General features: G+C 46.5%; 1 protein-coding gene across 3 annotated transcripts in view; it reads right to left on the bottom strand.

Moving 5' to 3' along the window:
• Positions 1–23,907, bottom strand: part of TCERG1L (transcription elongation regulator 1 like) — a 411,473-nt gene that overhangs the window by 129,621 nt on the left and 257,945 nt on the right. For 2 of the 3 annotated variants that reach the window (XM_081074119.1, XM_081074120.1), the window contains 2 exons: positions 8,198–8,344; positions 7,239–7,419 (listed from right to left, as the gene is read on the bottom strand). In XM_081074119.1, coding sequence (XP_080930245.1) covers positions 7,239–7,419; positions 8,198–8,344 — 328 coding nt within the window. Of the gene's footprint in view, positions 1–7,238; positions 7,420–8,197; positions 8,345–10,355; positions 10,722–23,907 lie in introns of those variants that run through there. The other variant, XM_081074118.1, reaches the window with a different exon arrangement.

The raw sequence follows: 23,907 nt of genomic DNA, 5'->3' as shown, positions 1-23,907 counted from the left end.
AATGATCATGTCATTTTTATCCTTTTGATAAAGTAAACAAAATGGATTTTCTAAGGTTCAACCAGCATTGCATTCCTAGAAAAAGCCCTATGTGGTCACGATGTGCTGTCAGTTTTATATGTTACTGACAGGTAACCGTCAGTAAGATGTGTTAAGGATGTTTGCATTTATGTTTATAAAATATACTGTTCTGTAATTGTCTTTCTTTGTAATATCTATTTGGTTTTTGTATCAAAGGGATGCTGACCGCAAAAACATAATAATAACATTAGCAATGTTATTGCTGCTTTTATTTTCTGAACAAGTTTATTTAAATTTGGTATTATTTCCTCCTCAAATATTTGGTAGAACTCCCACAAAGCTGTCTAGGTCTGGAGTGTTCTCTGTTGGAAGGACTGAAATCATGAATTCAGTGTTTTTAACATAGTGCTATTCATGCTTTCTGGTTCTTCTTGAATGATCTGAGGTAGCTTGTGACTTACAAAGAATTTGTCTAGTTCTTCTAAGCCGTTGAATTTATTGTCATGAAGTAGTTTACAATCTTTTCCTATTAAAGTTCTAGCGTTAAAATCTGTAGTGGTGCCCTGTTCGCCTTCTTTACACCAATAGTCTGTGTTCTCGTTTTCCTTCTTATTCTCTAGAGCCAGGGGTTTTTCAATTGTATTGTTCATTCTGGAAAAAACTTTTTTTCATTGATTTTCTCTATGTTTTTCTGTTTTTAATCTCTTTGATTTCTGCTCTTATCTTTACCATTTCCTTCCTTCCGCTTGTTACAGGTTAACTAGTTCTCTCTTTTCTAGTTTCTTAAAGTGGAAGTTTAGATCACTGATTTGAGACCTTTCTTTTTTTGTTCTTCTTTTTGGTGAAAACATTTACGATCCAGTTTCTTGGCGACTTTGAAGCAGATGATACATTATTGTTTACTATTATCACCATGCTGTCCATAAGGTCCCCAGAAGGAATTTGTCTTATAACTGCAAGTTTATATGCTTGGACCAATAACTCCTCGATTCCCCAGCCCCTGGCAACCTCCGTCCTACTCTTTGTTTCTGTGAGTTTGGCTTTTTTAGATTCCACATGTAAGTGAAATCACAGTATTTGTCTTTCTGTGTCTGACTTCTCTGGCATAATGCCCTCTAGGTCCATCCATGTTGTCACAAATGGCAGGATTTCTTTTTTTCTCATGGTTGAATAATATTCTGATATATATATACCCATTATATTATTATAAATGAGATATAGTATAATGTATATATATAACTATATCTCGTTTATTCACTCATCTGTAGATGGATACATGGATACTTAGGCTGGTTCCGTATCTTGGCTATTGTGAATAATTCTGGAATAAAAATGGGAGTGCTGATATCTTTTTGATATCCTGGTTTCATTTCCTTTGAAAATATGCCCAGAAGTTGAATTGCTGGGTCATATGGTAGTTCTATTTTTAATTTTGTGAGGAAATTCTATGCTGTTTTCCATGGTGATTGAACCCACTTACATTCCCACCAGCAGTGCACAAGGGTTCCCTATTCTCCACATTCTCTCCAACACGTGTTATCACTTGTTTTTGTGATAACAGCCACTCTGACAGGTATGAGGTGATATCTCGTAGTGGTTTGGGTTTGTATTTCCCTGATGATTAGTGGTATTAAGTATCTTTTCATGTACCTGTTGACCATTTGTATGTCTTCTTTGGAGAAATGTCTATTTAGTTTCTCTACCCATTTTTAAATCAGATTGTTTGGGGTTTTTATTGTTTATTTGTTTTTTGTTATTGAGTTGTATGAGTTCTTTATGTATTTTAGATATTAACCCCTTATCAGACACATGATTTGCAAACATTTTCTCCCATTCTGTAGCTCTCACTGGCCATTTCATTTTCTTGATTAATTCTTTTGCTGTGCAGAAACTTTTTAATTTGATGTAATCCCACTGTTGGTTTTTTCAGTTTTGACATGTGTTTTTGGTGTTATATCCAGAAAACTGTTGCTGAGACCAGTGTCAACGAGATTTTCTTCATGTTTTCTTCTAGCCATTGTATGATTTCAGGTCTTATGTTTAAGTTATTTCAAGTTAATTTCAAGTTAATTTTGTAAGTGGTGTAAGACAGGTTCTAATTTTATTTTTCTTCATGTAGTTATCCAGTTTTCCCAGCATCATTATTGAAAAGATAAAGTTATTATTATCCGCTCCCCATTAACTGTTCTTAGCTCCCTTGTCAAATATTAGTTGACCATATGTGCAGGAGTTTGTTTCTGAGCTCACTTTTCTGTTCCATTCGTCTACGTGTCTGTTTTTATGGCAGTACCACACTGTTCTGATGACTAGAGCTCTATGATAGTTTGAAATCAGGAAGTGTGATGCTTCTGGTTTTGTTCTTTCTCAGGATTGCTCTGGCTCTTCAGGGTAGTTTACAGTTCCATAAATATTTTAAGCTTGTTTTCTCAATTTCTGTGAAAAATGTCATTGGAATTTTAATAGAGATTCCACTGAATCTATATATAGCTTTGGGTAGAATGGACATTTTATATTACATTTTTATATTTTATATTACATTTATATTAATTCTTCTGATCCATGAACATGGGATATCTTTCCATTTGTGTATTCTTCAATTTCTTTCATCAAAGTCTTGTAGTTTTCATTGTACAGATCTTTTACTTCCTTGGTTAAATGTATTCCTAAAATTTTTTGTTTGATGCTATTATAAATGGGTTATTTTTTTTATTTCTTTTTCAGGTATTTCATTGATAATGCATAGAAACTCAACTGGTTTCTGAATGTTGATTTTCTATCCTGCAACTTTGTTGAATTTGTTGATTAGTTCCAAGAGGTTTTTGGTATTCTCTTAGGATTTTCTATAGACAATTTTACTTCTTCCTTCCTGGTTTGATTGATTGATTGATTTGCCTGATTGCTTCACCTAGGACTTTCAATACTATGTTGAATAAGAGTGGTGGGGGGGTGGGGGATCCTTGTCTTGTTCCTGATATTAAAAGAAATGCTTTCATCCTTTTACTGTTGAGTATGATGCCAGCTGTGAGTTTGTCGTATATGGCCTCTATTATGTTGGAGTATGTATGTTTCTTCTATTCTCAATTTGTTGTGAGTTTGTTTATCTGTTTGTTTTTCATCTGTTTTTTTAATCATGAAGGGATATTCATGAGGGGCCTATGCCTTGGAAAGCATTGTGGTTCCAGTGGAGTCTGGTAAGCTCTCACTGGCCCTTGCTCAGGTATTCCTGGTTGACTAAGAATCTGTGGGGTCACTCAAGGAAAAATTTCCTCTAGGGCATGAAGCAAGCCTATAGGGATATGCACCTCATTTGGCTCATCTGGAGACATGCACATAAAGGCTGATTTTCCCTAGAAGTTTATTCAGACTCAACAGATCTTACAGAAAAAAAAAAAAAAAAACAACTAACATTAAAATGGGAGATCGTGCCTCTAGGGCCAACAAGCCCAATGACAGTCAGCCTCCCGTTGATGCTAAGATGGCCGAGAGGAGGACGCTTTGGTATTTCTAAATTGATCTTTTTGGACACACAATTAGAAAAAGCAAGCTATAAAATTAGGAAAACATATTTAATTGGCCTTTCAAAGTTTCAAAAAAGATTTAGATAAATGGATCAACCTAAGATGTTGTTTAGATAGCAACCCTGTTCTCTGAGGTATTAAAAATGTCTGTCCTTATTTTTAAAGGGGGGAGGTCATTTGGAACTTGACTTGTCAACGACAGATATAAATTGAAAAATGCCTCCAGGGCAAAATTTGGATCCAACTGTTCTTTCATAAACTAGTGAGTTTTTCTCATGGTTAAAAGATCTGCTTGTGTCCATCTGTGTGTCTCTATATATGACTATTATAAATGTGAAATAATTTTCTACTTCCAGATGGTATTGTTAAAATTAATTTAAAGGCAAGAGCTTATAAAATTGGGTATTCTAAAATTCTTAGAAATATAGAAAGTCACTCAAATGCTTTTCAAGTTCACATTCTCTAACATTAATCCTTAGTAAATAAAAGCTAGTTTAAGTTTGTTGGTTTAAGAACAGACATGCCTTTTGAATTATTGATAGTTAGTAAATATAACATTTGTATTTTACCTGGGTTTACAAAAATAAGTTCATGTTAATAATCAACTTTGATCTCTACAGAATATGTTTCTAGAGGTTGTAAAATGTCTTCATAAATTTGCCAAATTAAAGAATGCTCATTGCTTACTTCTTAATATTCATTAGAAATTGAGGTTTTAAGGGTTAAAATCTCAATACGTGTAGGAATACCTCTGCAGTGTTCTAGAAGGGTCTCTGGAATACCTCAAAAGTTTTGTTTTTATGTTAAATTGTATAGGAAACATTGTGAAACAAGCGATGAAAAACTTCTAGATATATTGTGTGGGTGAACAGTGGTTGTAAATTAAACAAATAAGGCTATGGAAAACCCAAGATGGCTTCCCGGTTCTTCCAAGCTCCCTGGCAAGCCCCATTTTCATAGTACATTTAAGCTGGTCTTAAATTGGATGAAAGAACTTATGAGCTGACACTCCTGAAAGGAGACATCTTACACTATTGCCAAGGCTTGATAAAGTCACATCAAGAAAATGCCAAATAGGTAACCACTTCTTTTCACAGTGAGCTCCCAGGAGACAAAGACTTTAAAGATCACTGACCGCCACCTGGAGATTCTGTTTATTAGAAAGGACATCAAATAAAAGACACTCTCTGGCTTGATTGGAAGGGACCTTATCAGGCACCTAACCACGAGCAGACATCTATCCTTGTCTCTGACACGCGCCTCGGCCTGCGACAGGCATCAAAGGCTCCTTGAGGACGAGAAGCTGCTGACATCATAGTTAGACCGCGAGCCCACAACATGGGCAAGGCTTGTATCCCTACCGATGGATGTTTCACTCCGAAACCAACTGTACCTGTCTGCTAATGATATTAGTCACAATAATTATACTTGTTCTTTGGGTTTTTCTATATAGTCCAACTGGTTATGATTACTGAGCATGTGTAAGATGACCGTTAATGTCTCTTTAGATGGCTTATGTAAATGCTATACTAGATGCTAAATACAGAAAAAATGAGACAGAAGGCAAAATTCAGACCATGACAGTTCACAGAATAGAAATGATCCAGTGATTTTCACAATGAGGGCCCTAAGACCTGACTGCCTTGCATTTACCTGCCTTCCCCTTTCTGGGAACAATTCGGCCTCAACTCACATCCCATGGTTAGAGTATTGCCCCCTCCCCAATGTCCACTGTTTCAGCAAAACAATGTCAATACTGAGACTTCCTAGGAAGGAGCCTTCCAGCCCTGTGAGACCACACTAAACGAACAAAAGGCTGGCCATCAATGCCCCCTTCATACTGATTTATGATCAAAAGGGTGAATTTTGGATGAGAAAGGGGTTCTACAAAAAGTACCCTCAGCGGGTGACGTGATCCTCAATTCCTCTCTGGGCCGCGGTGGGTGGTCCCGTCCCAGGCCTCCAACCTCTTCAGTGAAAGGTGTGAAGCCAGCGCTGTCCCTGGTTCTCCTGCGTCTAGGTTAACACACCTTTGAAATACCGGAAGTAACACCCTGTGAAGGGTATTACCCCCTCAAGAGAGCACATAGTCTTAACTCCCCTGTAATCCACCCGCCTGGCTTTCTCCTACCTTCGTGTCACCTTCCTTATGTTCCCTCCTGAATTTCAAATGCGTAAAAGACGCAGCAGAACTCTCCTTCTCTGGAGCACCTGAGATCTGGCTTCCTGGCAAGTGCTGTCAGTTCGGCTCAAACTCCTAGAAAAATTCTCTACAGGACTGGACGTTTCCTACGATCAACAGCTTCTTCAACTAAGTAGATACTTGGTATGTTCACAGTATGAGTGTTCTAAGAGGATTGAGATATACTGCAAAACGTCTATGTAATAGCCAAGAGTGAGCCGAGAGGTACAAAGTTCACTTAAAGATTTTGCTGGAACAGCTGAACCGATTTTACTAGTTTTTGAACTAGATTTGCTAATTATTTTGGCAACAGTTATTTCCAATGCATTGGGAAACTAAAATATTATTTTTACATATACCAAAAGAGCCCACTAAAGTCATGGAATCCTTGTATAAAACATGCTTTCTAATCATCTTTTATCATCATTAAATGAAATAGGAAACATAATCATCTTAGTGGAAAATGTTTATAAATGTATGCATGGATGATGCTCATTCAGATTTTAATAACTCAGTAATGCCTAATTACAAGGACAGAAGGCAAGTTTCACTCAAGAATCATTAAGGCCCATGAAAAATACAAATCGTTGAGTTGTTCTTCCTGACTTATTACTAAACAAGACCCACAGGAAATTAGAATACATCAGGTAGGCAGGGAAGAAAACAAATAGATCTCCTCAACCAGCACTGCATTATCCACGGGAGCATGTCCTTATTACTAAATTGTACAGACACATATTGAAACAAGCTTGGTAGGTAGGAAATTACAGGAAGATAATGTAATTCTGAAGTCGTAAAATATTCCATAATGGAAGGTGTTGCAAGATAATTTTGGCACGGGCAACATTTGCTTTTATAATATGATCACATGTTAAGGTGAACTTAAAAATCAATTTAAAAATTCACAAGATGATTTTATTCTCCTGTTACTATGAAAGTTTACTATACAATCTTTCATCTAGGGATTACTTCATGGGAGTCTGTTCCAGGACAAATGTTCTTTCAGTTCACTAGACTCCAAAGATAGAACAAAATTCATCTCCCAAACAGTCTATTTTTACAGACCATCACCAGTATCACCCCAACGTGGAGGCAAAATTCACAAAAATCGTACCCATGCCTGTGTCCTGCAGAGCTCTGCTGTGTGTACCGTTTGCCACACAAGACACAGTTTTTAAATGAATTGCCTGATCAATTAATGCCCCTATTGAGAGCAACCACTAGAAGATTTGGTCCAATTCTAAAAATGCGGCACCAAAAATATGATTCTGGCATATTCCTTCAGCCATCTCTTCATCTTAAATACATTTCATATCCCAAAAACATTGTGAATAAGCTACCCAAAACTTAATTTCTTTATAAAAAGGAGTCATGCCTATGAAAAGAAATTATATTTTACTGAAAGAATTTAAAATAATTGTTTCATTAAAATGACAAATATAGTCTCCATACCTAAAATGAACTGACTGTGGCTAAAGAAGAAAACAGCACACTGTCACCACTATTTGGGCACCAACCTGGTATGGTCTGAGGCACTAACACCGCAGTGGGGAGCGTCCTGGAGGCAGGAGCCGGCCTGGACAGAGACATGGCCACTTGATTTGCCACTAAATGCGGCTTTTCGTACCCAGGGAACAATCTTGATTCCTCGGGATATATCCACATTGAGTCCAGAGCAAAGGAATTATTTAAAAAGATCTGTCCGAAAAAAAATAAAAAAAGCAAGTATAACATTTAAGACCATGCGCATGGTAAAAGCTAAAGACGACTAAACTATTTATGTTGTCTCGCGTTGATCAAATATTGGACAGTCTGTATGTGGGGGCCTCGAGGAAGGCATCACCCTACAATTTAAAGATCCAAGGGGCTCCAATACTCATCGCCGTCTGGACAAAGTTGTCTGGGCTTGTCTTCAACTATTGACTTGGTTAATTCAGCCCAGCAGCCAGTTTACAAATGAAAGAATCACCCCAGTGAGGTAAGTGAGGTAAGTAGTGTAGACAAGTCACCACATTACGTTTGTTTTAGTTTTCAAGTAAACAAAGTATAATCGGTAAATCTGAATTCAAAGGCAAGATGAGCCATCAGAAAGATGAACACTGAGAGCAGTAATAGCAAGAAAAACTCATATTTAAATTTTATACTTCAATTACATAATGTTTAAGGCTATATTTCGATCAATTGTGGCAGATTTAAATTTTTGAAAAGTAGATTCTCATTCACCATTGAAAAATTTATATTGTTCAATGGAATCCAAATATTTTAAGCTAAAACAAAATGACCCCCACTCCACCCCACCCCCATCTGCTGGTGTTTTGAACAGACTGATCTTATTCCAAAAGGATATCTCTTTAGATCTAGATGGTCAATCTATTGCAATTAGAAAATAGAAAATAAATTGTTTTCTGTTGTTATGGAAATACCCAGCAATTTAATCACTGAAGACCATTTATCCAATTCAACGACTGCGTTTTACCTTATAGTTAGGTATCCGTTTGTCTGTCCAGCTTTTCCCAACAGGGTGAGGAAGAGCAGGTGTGCAGACATGTGGGAAAACAGGCACCAACTCCACAGTGGAAGAGGGGGACAGTCCTACTGATGGAGAATGGCCACCGAAGAGCCACTGAAACCCAAGAACAGAGGAGGGAATGCTCGTTAGCTTGTAACAATCAACTCTACTTTGCACCAGGAGATATTGGGATGGCTGCTTTTTAAAAAGGGGGGATTTTTAAATGTATGCATTTGATTATGAGAAAAATTCCCTCTGTCTTCTGTCAAGAAAGGCCATACATTTTCACAAAATTTAAAAATTTACAGGTTTTCATATCTGACTCATCACAAAGCATTACCCACACTGCATTCTTCAATGCTGAGAAAGAACTAAGTACAAAACCATGAGAACGTGCTAAGAAGTGGGTCTCTGCCCCAAGACAATGAATGAGGAACCACAATGGAAAGGTGAAATGCTAGGCATTCCATTTATAATTCTTGGATTCTTTTCGTAAGAAAGCAGAGAGTTGTATGTTATAATATTCCTTTCAATATAACATTTTGTATTAATTATACCTGTCATTTTAAAAACAAACACAAGTAATATTTTCAAAATAAAGCTAGCTAAGAGGTTAAGATTCAAAGTTTCCCAAGGTTCACAAATGCAAACAGAGTTCAAGGTAAAGAAGACGTAAGTGAGCTTATCACATAACTGGAGATCCAGGCAGAGGAAAAGAGCAAACCCTGAAGGGGCGGGCATTGCGGGCACACACAGTATCCCTAATTAAAAATAACAGAATCTTCATCAGTGAGGACTAATCAAATCAAAGCTCAGTGATATGGAATGCTTCAACAGCTTTGTCTTTTAAAATCACAAAAGCATTTCTATTTTCTGTTACGTGAAAATATTCTTCTGGTTCTAAATATGGTCACTTAATAGAAAACATGGAGCACAAAAAAATATTTAAAAGATTAATAATAAGGTTTTAAAAAATTGTTTTTTAATTTACAAGGGGGAAAAATGCAGTGTTCTATACAGAGGAAGAAATATAGTTCCTTGACATCATACACCCCTAGTGGTAGTGCTCTGATATAACAACCCGTCCAAAATATTGAAAAAGCTACCAAGGCTTCTTCAATAAAACCCAATATGAACTGCATCACACATCAAAATACGATATCCAAGACTGCATATGTGATGTATCATTAGGTCTACAGAACAATTTAGGAGGAGTTTAAAAACATCTTTTAGAAAAGCTCACACGATAATATTGGAATAAAATTAATTAAATGGTTATTCTAACGTACTACTCATTTGAATATGCTAATGAAGACAGTCCTTGGAATAAAATACGTTATTCCCTGATTTAAATGCATCTGCATAGTTAGATAGCAAACAATGGATCTTGCCAAAAGCAGCCTGCCTTGCTCTACTGCACAGTTAATCAAAGGTACAGTGACTTTTTCTTTTTAATTCCAGGTTTTAAACGCCAAAGTATGCTAAAGTGAAATACGGCATTAGCTAATTAGGTGGGCTCAGGCGGACGTGGGTTGGGGTGGGGGAGGTATCACCGGTTAACGTTTCTTAGTATTAAAGGCAGGATTTCCCTGCCAGCTTCCATGGGTTTGAATTCTCTTAAGCGTTGTCCTGAGTCTATTTTCACATTTAAAAAAAGAGAGAGAGATCAGAATCAGAAATAGCTATTGATTCCCAGCTTGCTTTTCAAGTCTGGCAGAGACTGTAAAAGTATTAACTTCTCTGCGATAAGTCGGCCAAGGTGCGCGGCTGCGACGCTGGGCTCTGGCGGCGGCCACTTCAGCACCGCGCCTGGACAGCGACCCCGGCCCCGGGGAAAGTTGCGGCCAGGGCAGCCCCACGTCTGGCCTCCCTGAGCGGGTCTCTAAATTGCTCAGCTGAGAGACCGCGAAGAAATACCGCAAACGCTGCCTGGAGGCAGAACGGGACGTGGAAGCATGAACTTTGTTGCAGATGCAGGGCTGCCAGGCTGCGCCCTGATGGTTTGGGGAGCCAGGACCACCCCGCGGCGGGGAGGGGCAGGAGGGGGCAGAAGAGCGCGAGCTGCGGGGCCGGCAGTGAGCAGCCCGGGGACCCGGAGCCCAGGTCTGGGACAGGGACGCGTTACCTGCCCGCTGAGCAGGGGGTGGTGCGCGGCGGCGGCGGCGTGGTCTGGCGCAGAGGGCAGCGGCAGCAGCGGCAGCAGGGTCTCGCCCGGGGCTTGCCAGCCGGGCAGCCCCGGGAGCAGCGGCGCGGCGGGGGGCTGGGCCGCGGCCAGCAGCACGGGCGGGGGCGCGACCCCGGCGCCCAGCCGGAGCAGCCCGGCCGGGCCGGGGACCATCCAGACCCAGGGCGGCGGCGGCGGGTCCGCATTCATCGGCCAGAGGAGAGGCTGCCGCCGCCGCTGGAGCCCGGCGCCCACCAGCATCCTACATCCCCGCGCGGGCGGCGGCGGGCCGGCGGGGGCGCGGGCGCCGGAGCGAACTCACTGGGCTCCGCGGCGCAGCCGCTCGCCCCGCCCCCGGCCCGCGCGGGAGCCCCGCCCCCCGCCCGCCCTCTCCGGCGCCCCCGCCCGCGCGCCCTGCGCACGGCGCCTCCGACCACTGAGCCCGCGGCGGGGGGGATCCCGGCGGCCCTCGTGGACGGTGCGCGCCGCACGGGGCACGGGGGCACGGGGCACGGGGCACGGGGCACGCCCGGCCGACCAGAAGCCGAACCCGCACGCGGCGGCGAGCGGAGGCCGACGTGCGGCGCACGAGCCGGCGGGTCCTGTCGCGGGCCAGGGCTGGGGGCGCCAGCCAGGACGCGCCAGGGCCGCGGGCCGCCCGCTTCACTCCGGGCGGGGGCGCCGGGCCCGAGCGATGGCGCTGGCGGACCCTGACGCTAGGCGGCACTGCTCGCCACGCGGACCGGCCGCTTTCTCGGGGGGATGTGCGCGCACTGTCCTCGGCCCGCGACGGCCCTCTGCCCGGCCCTCTGCCCCGCGGCCGCACCGCACGCCGCAGGCAGTCCGCCTCCGGGCCTGTGCACCGCACGTCCCGCTGCTCGCTGGGAGGCACCCTGTGAACCGGCCCTCGTTCCCGCAGGCACAGGACTGCGTCCCTCCTCTACCCACGACACGCGGCCTCCGGGGCCCCCGAGCTGCCCAGGGCCGTGGACCGACCCTTCCCCCGCGGGCCCCGGCTCGCGCCAGAGCCCAGCCCTCGCCTGCAGAGCCGCCCCGCGCTGCTCACGCGCAGTCACCGCCAGGCGGCGCGCGTCCCGGCCACTCGGGGACCGCCCTCCCGCCACAGACGCCCGCCCTTGGAACGCGGGGTCTCCTGCTGGGGATCCCGGCAAAAGCAGCTCTGAGGCCCGGCCCGGCCGTGGGCAATTCATGCCGGGGGCAGGACGCAGACTGCTCCGTGTGCTGAGGAAGTCCGCAGGCCGCTCCGTGGGCAGTGAGGCACGTGTTCATCCATAAGCTTGTCTGAGAAGCCCACCCTGACCTGGGCGGGAGAGCGCGCACCCACCCTCCTGCGCCCACGGACACGCCTGAGACTCTCAGAACCGCCCCCCTGAGATAAACCACAGCGGCAGACTGCTTTCGATGTGTCGCTAAGGTTCTTTCCTCATAATCCTAATTTATTTAATTTCCTCCTGGCCTGGCACGATTTCTTTTAGATCTAGGCATATGTTAATTTGCATAGCTGGCATCTTCATATTTTCCTCCATGCAAACCATTTCTCAATTAGCAAGTTTATTTCTCTCTTTGATGCAAAAGTACTGGCAAGATTTTTTTTTTTCTCACCTAGAATCAGAAAGCTCTGCAGATTTGAAGGCTGTTACTATTCAGCTTGAGCCCTTAATTCGTGTGCATACATTTGTAAATGCACACACATGTGACATAAGTGTCTGGATCTTGATGGGCCCAGCCAGACTAAGAAACTGGGAGGGGGGGGCATCTTTAGGCAGCTTGACGGGCCCTCTTGTTCCTGTTGGAGTAAGAGTTATCCATCCCTTCTCCATCATTTGGAGGCTGGGCCAGGGGACCAGTGGTGGCAGTGCCCATCTGCCATGCTGTCCCCAACGAAAATGAAGTGCTGCCTGCCCTGACCCCACGCACCTGGGAAGGCAGGTTTTGTCACCATCTGTGGGTGCCTCAGCAGGCACTGCAGGAGGTGTCTCGCCCCATTCCCATACAGCACTGTCCTTGGAGGTCTGCTAAAAGTCAGCTTTTGTCACCTGGTGATTGATGTCCCCTCCCTGGGCTTTCCAGTGCCCTGGGTACATGGTGCCCTGAGCAACTTCTTGACTCTGAACAAGCACAGGAAATCGCAAGTAACTATTCACAGCGAACCTCAAAGCAGCCCGAACTGCTGTGCCATTTCCTGCCACAGGCTTAACTGTATTCATTTAACACAGAGCTTTGAACCCCTTCTCCATACTCTGCTGTGTGCTGAATTCCAGGGACACAGCCAAGCAGAACAGAGACGAAGGGCGATTTCTGCTAATTAACTAACTGATGTGATTGGGGTACACAGGACATGGGCTTAACCCCCGCTTCTGGCTCTCGTTTCAGCAGGATTCGTCTCAGGGTTTTCCCCCACACTCAAACCAAGAACAGCCCTGCACTCCCATGGACTGGAGACACTCTCATTCCCATGGGGATTTCACAGGACTCTCTGGAAGCAAGAAGCCCTGTCCTCCAGAGGGCCAGGAATCAGATGACCGCCCACCTGTGAGCAGAGGCTCTGTGACAGGTAGACCTGTGCTGCTGGCAGGAAGTCTGCTGACCCATCAGTGCCCCCAGAGGTCAGACCTGGGCAGGGCACATGACTGCCACCCATCAACTCAGGCCCTTTATCTACCTGTGAGAACCAGTGAAAATTTTTCTTTATAAAGGGTTTTATATACAATCTAGTCTTAAGTTCTCTTAAGCAATAAAAACAGCCTTAAATCTGTCCATATTATTCAGAAATTTCCAGGTAAGGGGAGACAGCACCCAAGCAAGCACCAGGAGAAACATGCAAATTAGCTACATGTGCTAATGAGTTTTGAGTTGTTTATTACCTTTCAGGAGAAAATAATGTTGGACGTTAGGGAGAGATCGATGAAACAAGATTTTGCAGCTTGTAAAAGTTTGGGGGTTTTTTTAAAGTTATTTTACTGTTTTTCTAAGTAAAATGTAAGAATCTAAAAAAAGAGAGAGGAAGATGAAATGCTTTTTTCCCTGGCCTGCAGAGTTAAAATAAAGCCGGGGAACATGCAGGAGGGCGGGGGTGGAGGACGAGGTGACACGCAGCAGTGCCCTGCCCCACCCACCATCCACACTGCCAGAGCAGCTCTCCAAACAGGGCTGATCCCACGGGATCCTTCCTCCTGAAAACTCGCCAACTGTCAGACGCTGAGGCCCTGGATGAAAGCCCAGATAGCAAGCCACCAGCAGCGGACTGGCGTCCTCAGGAGGAGGAAGAATTAGCAGTTTGTGAACCCCACAGTCCTGTCCAACTTGGGAGCCTGTGGGGGCACCCCTCTGCCACATGAGGAGTCGCTGGGGACCAGCAGAGAGGCTGGCTTTAGAGGGAATTACCTTGAAGGCTCTGGGACACCTGGGAATATCCATCAGAGTCACAGTTGGAAACTTCAGTCTGGTGTTTGGGGCACACTCTTGGAAGGAGATACAGAACTGGAATTAGCACAAGAATTGAGAGTGACAGCTGTCCCTGATCTCTTCTGAGTGACGAGGTGGATGGGGTGACTGGCCAGCACAGAGTAGGAGAGGGGAGGCCATTCATGGGTTCAGGTGATGGGAAGAAAACTCCCCTAGGAAACAGAAAGGTAAACTGAGGCAGGCGGTGGCCACGACACCACCGTGGAAGGGCAGGAGAGTGCTTATGGGATGAAGGGTGTTCTTATTGTTGCTGTTATATGTGTGTTACTGTAGATGTTTGTACAATACAGAGAAGCATCACGAGTCCAACCCACCAGGGAAAAGAGCCCTGAGCTTTGGCGACCTCCCCTCCATGGCATGTTTTTCCTACTCACCTTTCTACATGGGATGTGATCACATGCAGTACAGATTACATACAGTTATCGTATACTATTGCGTCCTACAACACTGTGAACCCATCTCATACTCTACACAGTTTTAAATCTTGTTTTCCCTCAATAGCATAGCATTATTGAAGGTTCCCACATGATCAAAGATTCTTGGGGGACCCCGTTATCTGCAGCAGGATAACAGCCCACTGAGGACCAGCAGAAGCCTAGGTAAGCGCTCCCCTAATGGAAATTCAGTAACCAACTGTGGGACAACGGGGACCCCACTCAACAGCCTGTCACACGTTTTGTAGCTACGAAAATCTGTCTGTGTATTTACCTAAGACACACGTGAAACGTCCCAGATACTGGGATGCAAGCAGGTTTGTGTGGGTGCAGTGAAACCGGCCCCCGCTGCCGGCGGGCCCCTGGGTACTCGCCAGGCGGCCCCTGGGTGGGAACCAGGTTCCGCACCCATGACACCTGCTGCCAAGTCAAACGTGCACGGAATGGGACAGCAGAAGCCTCACGCTGGATTGGAGCCCCGCCCGGAATCACCAGGAGGCCCATTCCTGAGGCCCTCCCCACCCCGACCCCCCCAGTGCAAAGACAGGTCTGCCGCGTGACCTTGTCCCGTCCACCAAGGGCTTTGCAGGTGGCGAGGAGCCCAGGAAAGGGGCGCAGAGGGGCTGGGATGCAGCCTGCCATCCGCCAAGCCACGTGCGGCACAGAACGTGCCCCCCAGGGCGGCTTAGCTTAGCTCCACGCCACGCAGCCTGCGTGCGGGCCTAGAGATGACAGGTGTCCCTGGAGAAGCTTAGGGACCCGGGGGAGGGCGGGCTCGCGGTGACAACACCCAGCACGGGCCGTGAAGAGCAGTGGGCCCCATTCGCCCCTGAGAGCAGAGGGCGGAGCAGGGGGGGCTGGGGGGCGTGTTCGCTCTGAGCCCCCCCACCCCACTCTGCCTGCGCTTTACCCCCAGGAATTGCTGGGAAGGCAAGGAGGTCAGTGCCACTGAGGGGCCGGTGCCCCGAACAGGCTTCCGACAGACTGGGGGCCTCTGCGCCCTCCCTCCCGCCGCGCCCAGCCCTCCCCATGCCCTTTCCCGCCCCTGACCGCCCCCCCCCCCAGCGGCTGGAGGAGGGCGGGGGCGTCCGTCTTAACAGGACACGACTCGCGGCTCAGGAGCCGGCGATGTCCGCAGCTGCCTATTCTCAGCACACACGCGTGGCGGCCTGATGGGTGGTAGTGGAGTCTCTGCAGCGCCCGGCCCCACAACTGGAAAGCCAGCCTGACGCCTGCTAAGCAGGCCTCTCACCCGCCAGAAAACCGAAACTGCCTGTTTTCCCCCAACACTGCACTTAGCAGTTTTATCTAATTCTATCAAAGCGTGTTAATCTCCTACCAGACGCGTGACCCCCCGCGCAACCTGTCGTCGTGGTGACCTTTCCCTGGTTTTATCACCGCAGCAGAGACCCTGGGCCTCTCCATCAGCCGTGTCCCGGGGGAGGCACACCTGTCACTCAGCCTAATTACACGTGGCCCGGCCACATGCTGACGTGTGAGAGAGGCCACCGCTGGAAGACGTGCGACAGCAAACCCGCTCATTGCAAGTAACTCGGAAGCAAAGCGGCTTGGGCCACCTGGAGGTCACGGGAATTACCACTGTTTCCAGCACATTCACTGTGGTGACAGCGAGACCAGGGGAGCCGCCTGGCACTGAGCCCTGAGACCCTCCATCCTCTTCGCGGGCTCTTCAGCCCTTTGTACTCCGCACATACTCTGCAGACCCCAGCCAGGTTCACGTGGGCGCCCATTCCAAAGGCGGGGTCTGGATTCCCAGAGCAGGCTCCTGGGGGGCACCAGGAGAGCAGGCTCCTGGGGGGCACCAGGATTGCAGGCTCCTCGGGGGACACCAGGAGAGCAGGCTCTTGGGGGGCACCAGGAGAGCAGGCCCCTGGGGGGCACCAGGAGAGCAGGCTCCTGGGGGGCACCAGGAGAGCAGGCTCCTGGGGGGCACCAGGAGAGCAGGCTCCTGGGGGGCACCAGGAGAGCAGGCTCCTGCGGGGAGCGTGGCTGCAGGGGCTCAGCGCCCGCCCATGCCGCCCCAGCTGACCAGCGGCGACGTCCCCGCACCCCTCCCTCCACCAGAGGCGGTGACCCGCCGTGCAGGCGTGCTGTGCAACAGGGCTCTCTGGGACCGGCCCGCAGTGAGACCGCACACGGGGCCCAGAGCCCAAAGGACAGGGTGGAAGTGGGGTCCCTCCACAGACCCAGCGACCGGCCGCAGTGCTGAGGCCGGGTTGATGCGTCCACCCTGGTTCACGCTCTTCGCTTTGCTTTGGGGAGTCTGGACCAGGCACTCGTTACCCATGAGTCTCTCCTTTCGCCAAGTTCCCTGCTTGGTGACAATTCTGAATGCAGCAGTCTTAATCCTTTAAATCCAAATTCTCAACTTACGACTGTAAATTATGTTTTGAACAGAAATAAAGAAAACAAGGAGATGGCTAATTGTGCATCATTGATTATCTTAATATTTTTTATCTTGATAAAACATTCTTTGGATAAGAAAAAAATAGAATATGTTAGAAGACGGTCTGTTTTTCTTCCCTGAACAATTAAATAGTTCTGTGCAGTCAGCAAATCTTGCCACTTAAGCTTTTCTCAGACTCTTCCAATTCATTAATAAATGTATTGAAATACACTTGCATTGGGACCAATCTCTGGGGCATCCGACTTCTGACCTTCTTCGATGTTCAAAATTGGGCAGGGCAATAGTTTTGATTATTTAAGGGGGCAAGTAGTAAAATAGAGATGTCTGCATGAAACTGCGGTGGGCGGGGCAAGAGTGAGGTTTCCAAGAGAGGTTGGTGGACTGAGAGCTGGGCCCTCCCCCTGCTGAAACCTGCTCTGGGAGCTTCCAAGGCTCCCCAGGATCAGACAGCGTGGAGATGACCCTGCAGAGTGGCAGACTCTTCCATCCACAAAGCCACTCCATGGGGCCCACAAGTGCTTGGGGGGCAGACGCCCATGGCCCAACCTTCAAGCACTGTTGGGAGTCATAAGGATTCTGCCCCCATCCCAGGTGTCCTCCTGGCCAGGTCCCTGACATCACTGGACCTGAAGCGCCCCTATGTGACAGAGGTTTGACCGAACCAACAGTTGTCACACTGAGTGTGACGTCTCATGAGCTCGGTCTGGGTCTAACTCTGGCTACTCTATCCAGGGTGGCCATGTGAACCTGGACAAGTCCCGCCATGTCTGCAGGCCCAGTTTCTCCAAGTGGAAGTGTCATGTGGGGGACCCTACTCGCTACGCCATTTGTCATTTCTGTTTCCTTTCCATGAAGATAATGAAAAAGATCTCCCCGTCGGAGAAAAGGTCCTGCAAGAAGATGCACAACTGAGCCAACTAGAGCGGTCTCTGCTCCCGCTCCCCACACAAGAACGCAGGACACGGTGAGGCCAAAAAGGAACACCCACGGAGCCATAGATAGTGGAGTCAAACCAATATATTCTCGCTGGCGGTTGGGCTGGAGACACAGGAAGCAGGATCTGCATAATCTGCCTAACAGCAGTCCGCGCTTGCCAGCCACCATCTTCTTGCTAGCCCCCATCCCTTTTTTGCTAGCGTAGCCACAGCCGTTATATTAGTGGCCAATGGCCTACGGGTTACAGCTGACGGCCAACTAGCCACAGCTGACGGCCATCTGATCACAGTTGATGGCCATTTACTACCCGAGCCAGCACCTTTCTATGTGAGGCCGAGAGCCTAGAAACTGCTTTTTAGGGCTTTGTCCCCACAGGAAGCCAGAGGTCCATCACATTTATTTTAAAATATAAAATAAACTAGCCCTGAAGGAGGGAAGAGAGAAGCAGCCTGGCTCCCGCAGCTCTTCCTTTCACACCACCAGACAGGTTTGCGCCTTCCAGAACCGAGCCCCGGCTGTGGACCAGGGCCCTCTGGACACTGCTGTAGACTGGGCTTTGTGCAAAAGGAGATACCGCCCATGGACACACAGACAGTGGGCTGCAGGAGCCCAAGGAGCCAGCCGTCCTCACCAAGTCACCACTGCTGGCCTCGGGCACCCAAGTTGGGGGCCAGGATCCTGGTTCCTTGGTGCCCAGTCCAGGCTCTGCTTTCTGGCGGCCAGATGAAGATGAATTACAGATGGGGCAGGCTGACTTTGGGAAGAGAGGGGGTCCCGGCCCTGCCAGAGGCAGCCAGCCCTGCACAGGGCATGCCCCGGGGGCCTGGAGGCGGTGCCCACCCTCCCTCAGCCCCTCCCCTCCCACTTTCTCTGCCCACTGTGACTGTCTGCATTTGCAAGAACTAAATGTTCATAGGAAGTGACAGCCTCAGCGCCAGCAATGCTGACCCCTAAAAGGCAGCGTGCTCAAAGGCTTCCCTGTGGCCTCTGGAACTTTAGTCCAACGTCATTAGAGCAAGGACACAGAAACCAGATCATCCGGGAGGAGAGGGAGGGACTGAGAGAGGCAGAGAGGCCTCAGCAATGGGCAGCAGAGCCCTTGTTCTGATTTTAATCATACAATCATATGCCCCCACGGCCCTGGCCACCACAGTCCGCATCTTGCCTGGCTCACCTCTGACCCTCATGGGGACCTGCTGGGGGAAACGGAAGACAGGAGTGGAGATCAGGTAAGCTGACCATGGCCTGAGCGAACGAGCAGACCTGAAGCCAGCTGGAACTGCCGGGGGCCATCCTCTCGTCTAACGTCTCAGAACCCAGGACACGTGGTCCTGCCCCCCGCCCTGCCCTCCCACAGCCCTCCCAGGCGCTGTTCAGGCACTGGCTGCCCCAGCTCCGGGGCTCTGGCTGCTGCTGAGAAGGGCACCTGGCCTGCCCCACACGCTCTGACCCAGAGCCCTCGTCCTCCTCCCGCATCCTATGCCCCTGAGCAGCCCAGGCAGGTGTCCCAGGCAGTGGCGATGGCTCTGGGGGAGTGAGGGAGGAGGCAGGACCCTCGCTAGGGGTCCCCAGTCCTCCGGACACCCCTCCCTTCTGCGCGGAGACTCTCCAGGCTGCAAACTGCAGGTGTCTCATCCTCGGAAGCAGACAGGAGAGCCAGCAGTCGTACGGAAGCTTGTTCAATGAGGGTCTTACAGAATATGTCTTGAAAACAGTTCCTAGTATGAAACATTACCAAAAAAAGTACGGCTACAACAAGATTACATCAATTTTTTTAAAAGTAGAGGAAATCTTGAGAGGCCAAAACTGATGAGAAAACCCCAAATACACATGCTGGTAATGGAAGCGAAGCCATCCTCTACCCACCCCTTCACCGCCCGCAGTGACCAAGCCCCCTTCTCTCTTGTGCTACCGTGGTGGGCACAGGCGGGAGGCTGCTCAAGAAACTCCCATAGACGACGGGGAGTCCATGGGACCCCATCCGCAGTGTGAACTAGGAAAAGCATCCTGCGAAAGGAGCCGGGCAGAAACACCCGCTCGGCACGTGACTCCAGGCAACGGGAGGACGAGGCGTCTGCTGAGGATCTGTGACCACAGACTGTCCTTCTGCGGCTTTGGAGTCACAATTCACATTACCTGTGTGGCCAAACGAATTGTTCGAAGCCGTCCCTGCTGGGAGGGGGCCCGAGGCACCTGGCAAGAAGACTATACGAAGACACTGGAAATCCAGCTCCCAGAGATACGCTGCAGAGGAAGATGAAAGGGAAGTACCTGAAAGCGCAGGGGAAAGAAGCCATCCTGACTGAGGTTTGCAGGAAAAAATGATAACAGAAGAATCCAACCCCAGCAGACAGACAGTGTTAGAATTATAGCACATGCAAGAGAAAATATGTGTGCCTGGTATATTCAAAGAACATTTCAATATTGTAGTGCACTCTTAAAAATGTTGTAAAATAATGACTAAAGTTGCAGATGAAGAATGATAGATTATAAAACACAAGGAGGTGAATTTTAAATTGATTTAATAAACCTTCTAGAAAGGCAGGATGCTGTCTTTGAGGTTTAAAACACAAAGTGTGAACTGAAAAGCAGATTGGACGCAGCTGAAGAGATAATCCATGGACAGGAAAGAATGGAGAATTGCGCAGCAAACATCACACAGAGGGAAAGCATTGGGTGAGTGAAAGTGAGGACGGGAAACATGGAGGAGAGAGTCAAAAGGGCTAACGTGTGCCTAGTAAGTGCTCCAGAAAGGGATGAAAGGAAGAAAGGAGGAGTGGGAGGGGCAATGTTAGAGAGAGAACGGCCACACATTTTCCGGAATGTAGGGAAGTCCCAAGGACCGCTTGCTGGAAGTATGACCAATCTCAAGCTCATTTCCCACATGCTCTGGAGGGGACCTGCGAGGTGGCAGCATTAAAGAAGCCCATGACCAACATCAGAGAGGCAGGACGGCGGTGAGGCCTCTGGGGGGATGAGGGCAGAGGCATCACACCCCCGTAGTGGCGCTAAGGCAGAGCGAGTGTGTCCAGGCACACAGGTAAGAAAGGCTACACACCGTGAGTCACAATAGCGCTGCCATCTTTTTCTCATGTCGTGACATATGAAATGGGCCAGAAATGGTGCATCTGGCAACAAACCACATGAAGAGAAGATTCCAGGACCTGGACAGGAAGAAACGGTATCTGAGTACTCCCGAGAATCTTTCTGTGGACTGATTAGAGAATGAACCAATATGTGTTCCTCTTCTCTACCCATTGTTTTGAATTTTCATGGATAAAGCCTGATATTTCAAATGGACCCATGGATTTTCTAATACACTGTTATATCAAATTATTTCTATAGACAGGGCCCCACATATAATATTTGCCCAAGTACAAATGCCAGCCAAAAGAAAGCTGGTTTGTTTACTCCAACATCAAAGTACACTGTAGGACAAGAAACCTCGTTAGAGATTAAAGAGGGGCAGCATATAATGATGTAACAAGAAGCTATGACAGTTCTAAATGTATATGTGTCTAGAAACACAACATTAGAGTAAAATGAAATATTAGCAAAACTTTTTGTAAAAATTTTAGTAATCATAATGGGAGATTTTAACACATCTCTCTTAGTAACCAAGAGAACAGCCAGATAAGTACAGAAATCAGCACGCGTATAGAAGAAACAAAGTTCACCTTGTTTGATGAATATGGAATGCAGTACCTGACATCTTAGAATATGAAGGTACCGTGTTTCCCCGAAAATAAGACCTAACGGGACAATCAGCTGTAATGTGTCTCTTGGAGCAAAAATTAATATAAGACCAAGTGTTATATTTATATTATATTATATCGTATCGTATCGTATCATATCATATCATATCATCATATCATATTATATTATAAACCAGGTCTTATATTATAGTGAAATAAGACCGGGTCTTATATTAATGTTTGCTCCAAAAGACGCATTAGAGCTGATTGTCCACTAGGTATTATTTTGGGGGAAACACGGTATGAAGACAATGGCAAAATGAAAACTTGTGAAAACTCATAGAAGCTGAGAGCATTTACTCCGACAGACTCTCACTAGAAGGAATGACAATGAGGTTCCAGAGAAAGAAAGTCGTGACCCCAGGAGGGAGGTCAGAGGTGCCAGCAGGGTTGGTGAGCACAGAAGTCATTGTGTGGGTGAAACATACCTTTGTCAACCTGACAACACAATAGTAAATGAATACTTGTGCGTTAAAGGTTCAGTCAGAACTATAATTTACTAGATAAAAATAGCATGTAACTCTGGAAAGAAGTAAAGATACTTACTAAATTTTAACTTTGTTAAATTAAACAGGCGTGTTAGAATTTCTAGAGCAAATACTTAAAAATTTCAAATGGAGTTTGGCAAGTTTTAAAAAATCAATACATAAAATTTATTTGCATTTCCCTAACACAGGCAAGTGAAACATATAATTAAAAATATGTAATACAGTTGACCCTTGAACAACACAGGGGTTGGGGGTGCTCCCTCCCTGCACAGCTGAAAATCTGTGGATAACTTTTGACCCCTCAAAACTTAACTACTACAGGCCTCTGTAGGCCAGAACCTTAACCGATAACATAAACACTGGGTTAACACATATTTTGTTTGTTATATGTATTATACACTCTGCTCTTACGATAAAGCTAGAGAAAAGAAAATGTTATTAAGAAAATAGTAAGAAAAATACATTCACAGTATTTACTGAAAAACATTCGTTTATAAGTAGATTCACATATTTCAAATCCATGCTGTTCAAGGGTCAACTGTACTTACAATAGTAACAAAAATAATGAGGTCCCAAAGAATAATCCAATAAAAAATGTGCAATTTCTTTATGCATAAAATTCACAACTTTGTTGAGACATTTTTAAAAACCTTAAAAAGTGGAAACACCGTATATGTGGATAGAAAGATTCAATATTTTAAAGTGTTAATCCTTCCCAAGGTGCTGTATAATTTTAATGCAATTGGAACAATTGTAAGAAATATCACAGAGGGACCCATGTGCCTTTACCCAGTCCCCACGTGGTGGCCTTGCTGCAGTGCGGTGTCAGAGCCAGGACGCCGTCACTGACACAGAACGCCAAGAAACAGAACATGACAAGGACCACCGATGCCGCCCAGTTAGAGCCACACCCACCGCAACGCTGCTGCCACCCCTCCCGCCACTCCTGGCAAACCCTAATCTAGTCTCCATTTCTATAATTTTGTCATTTCAGGAATGATGTCAGCAGAATCTCATGGCATGCACCATTTGTGGCTGTCTTTGTCACTCGGTGTAAATATCTGAAGGTTCACCCAGGTCTCTGCCTGGGTCAGTAGTTTGTTCCTTTTTTCCTGGTAAGTAGTATTTCGTGGTATGGACGTATCACAATTTGTTTAATCATTTACCCACCGAAGGACATGTGGCCTGTTCAGTTTGAGGCTATTATGAATAAAGCCTCTAGAAACATTCATGCACAGGTTTTTGTATAAACATACTTGCATTTCCCTGAGATTAATGTTCAGAAATGTAATCTCTGGGTCATACTATAGTTTAGTTTTTAAAGAAACCAATTGTATTCGTGTGCTATTTGCCATCTGTATATCCTCTTTGGTAAAATGTCTCTTTGTATCTTTACCCATTTTCTAATGCAATTTTGTCTTTTTAACATTGAGTTTTCAGGGTTCTTTATATATTTTAGATAACAATTCTTTGTTGAACAGGTGATTTGCAAACATTTTCTTTCAGTGTTTACCTTCTCTTTTCATCCTCCGAACAAGGTTTTTCATTGAGCAAAATGTTTTAATTTTGATAAGTCCATTTTATCATTTTTCCCCTTTAATGGCTCATACTTCTGATGTCAAGCTTAGGAACTCTTTGCCAAGCCCTAGATACCAAATATTTACTCCTATGCTTATTTTTTAATTCCTAAGAGTTTCATGGTTTATATTCTACAGTAAGTCCACCATTCGTTTTGAATTAAGTTTTGAATGACACATGTGACTTCGGTCAAGGTTCCGTTTTATTTGTTTGTGTTGCCGGCAGATTCCAATTGCTCACGCGCCATTTGTTGAAAAGGATCTCTTTCCTCCCTTGAATTGCTTTTGCATCTTTGTCAAAGTTAGTTAAGGAGGAGGAAACAGCCCCAGTGTTGACCAGCTGATGAAAGGATAGCGTGTGTGTTATATCCATGCGCTACAGCGTTAATCTAGAACGGAAGAGTGCTCG

Source organism: Rhinolophus hipposideros (assembly GCF_964194185.1).
Source record: "Rhinolophus hipposideros genome assembly, chromosome: 15".
Classification (NCBI taxonomy): Eukaryota; Metazoa; Chordata; class Mammalia; order Chiroptera; family Rhinolophidae; genus Rhinolophus; species Rhinolophus hipposideros.
Note: the sequence above shows the minus strand (reverse complement) of the source record. Positions and strands in the feature narration are given on the sequence as shown.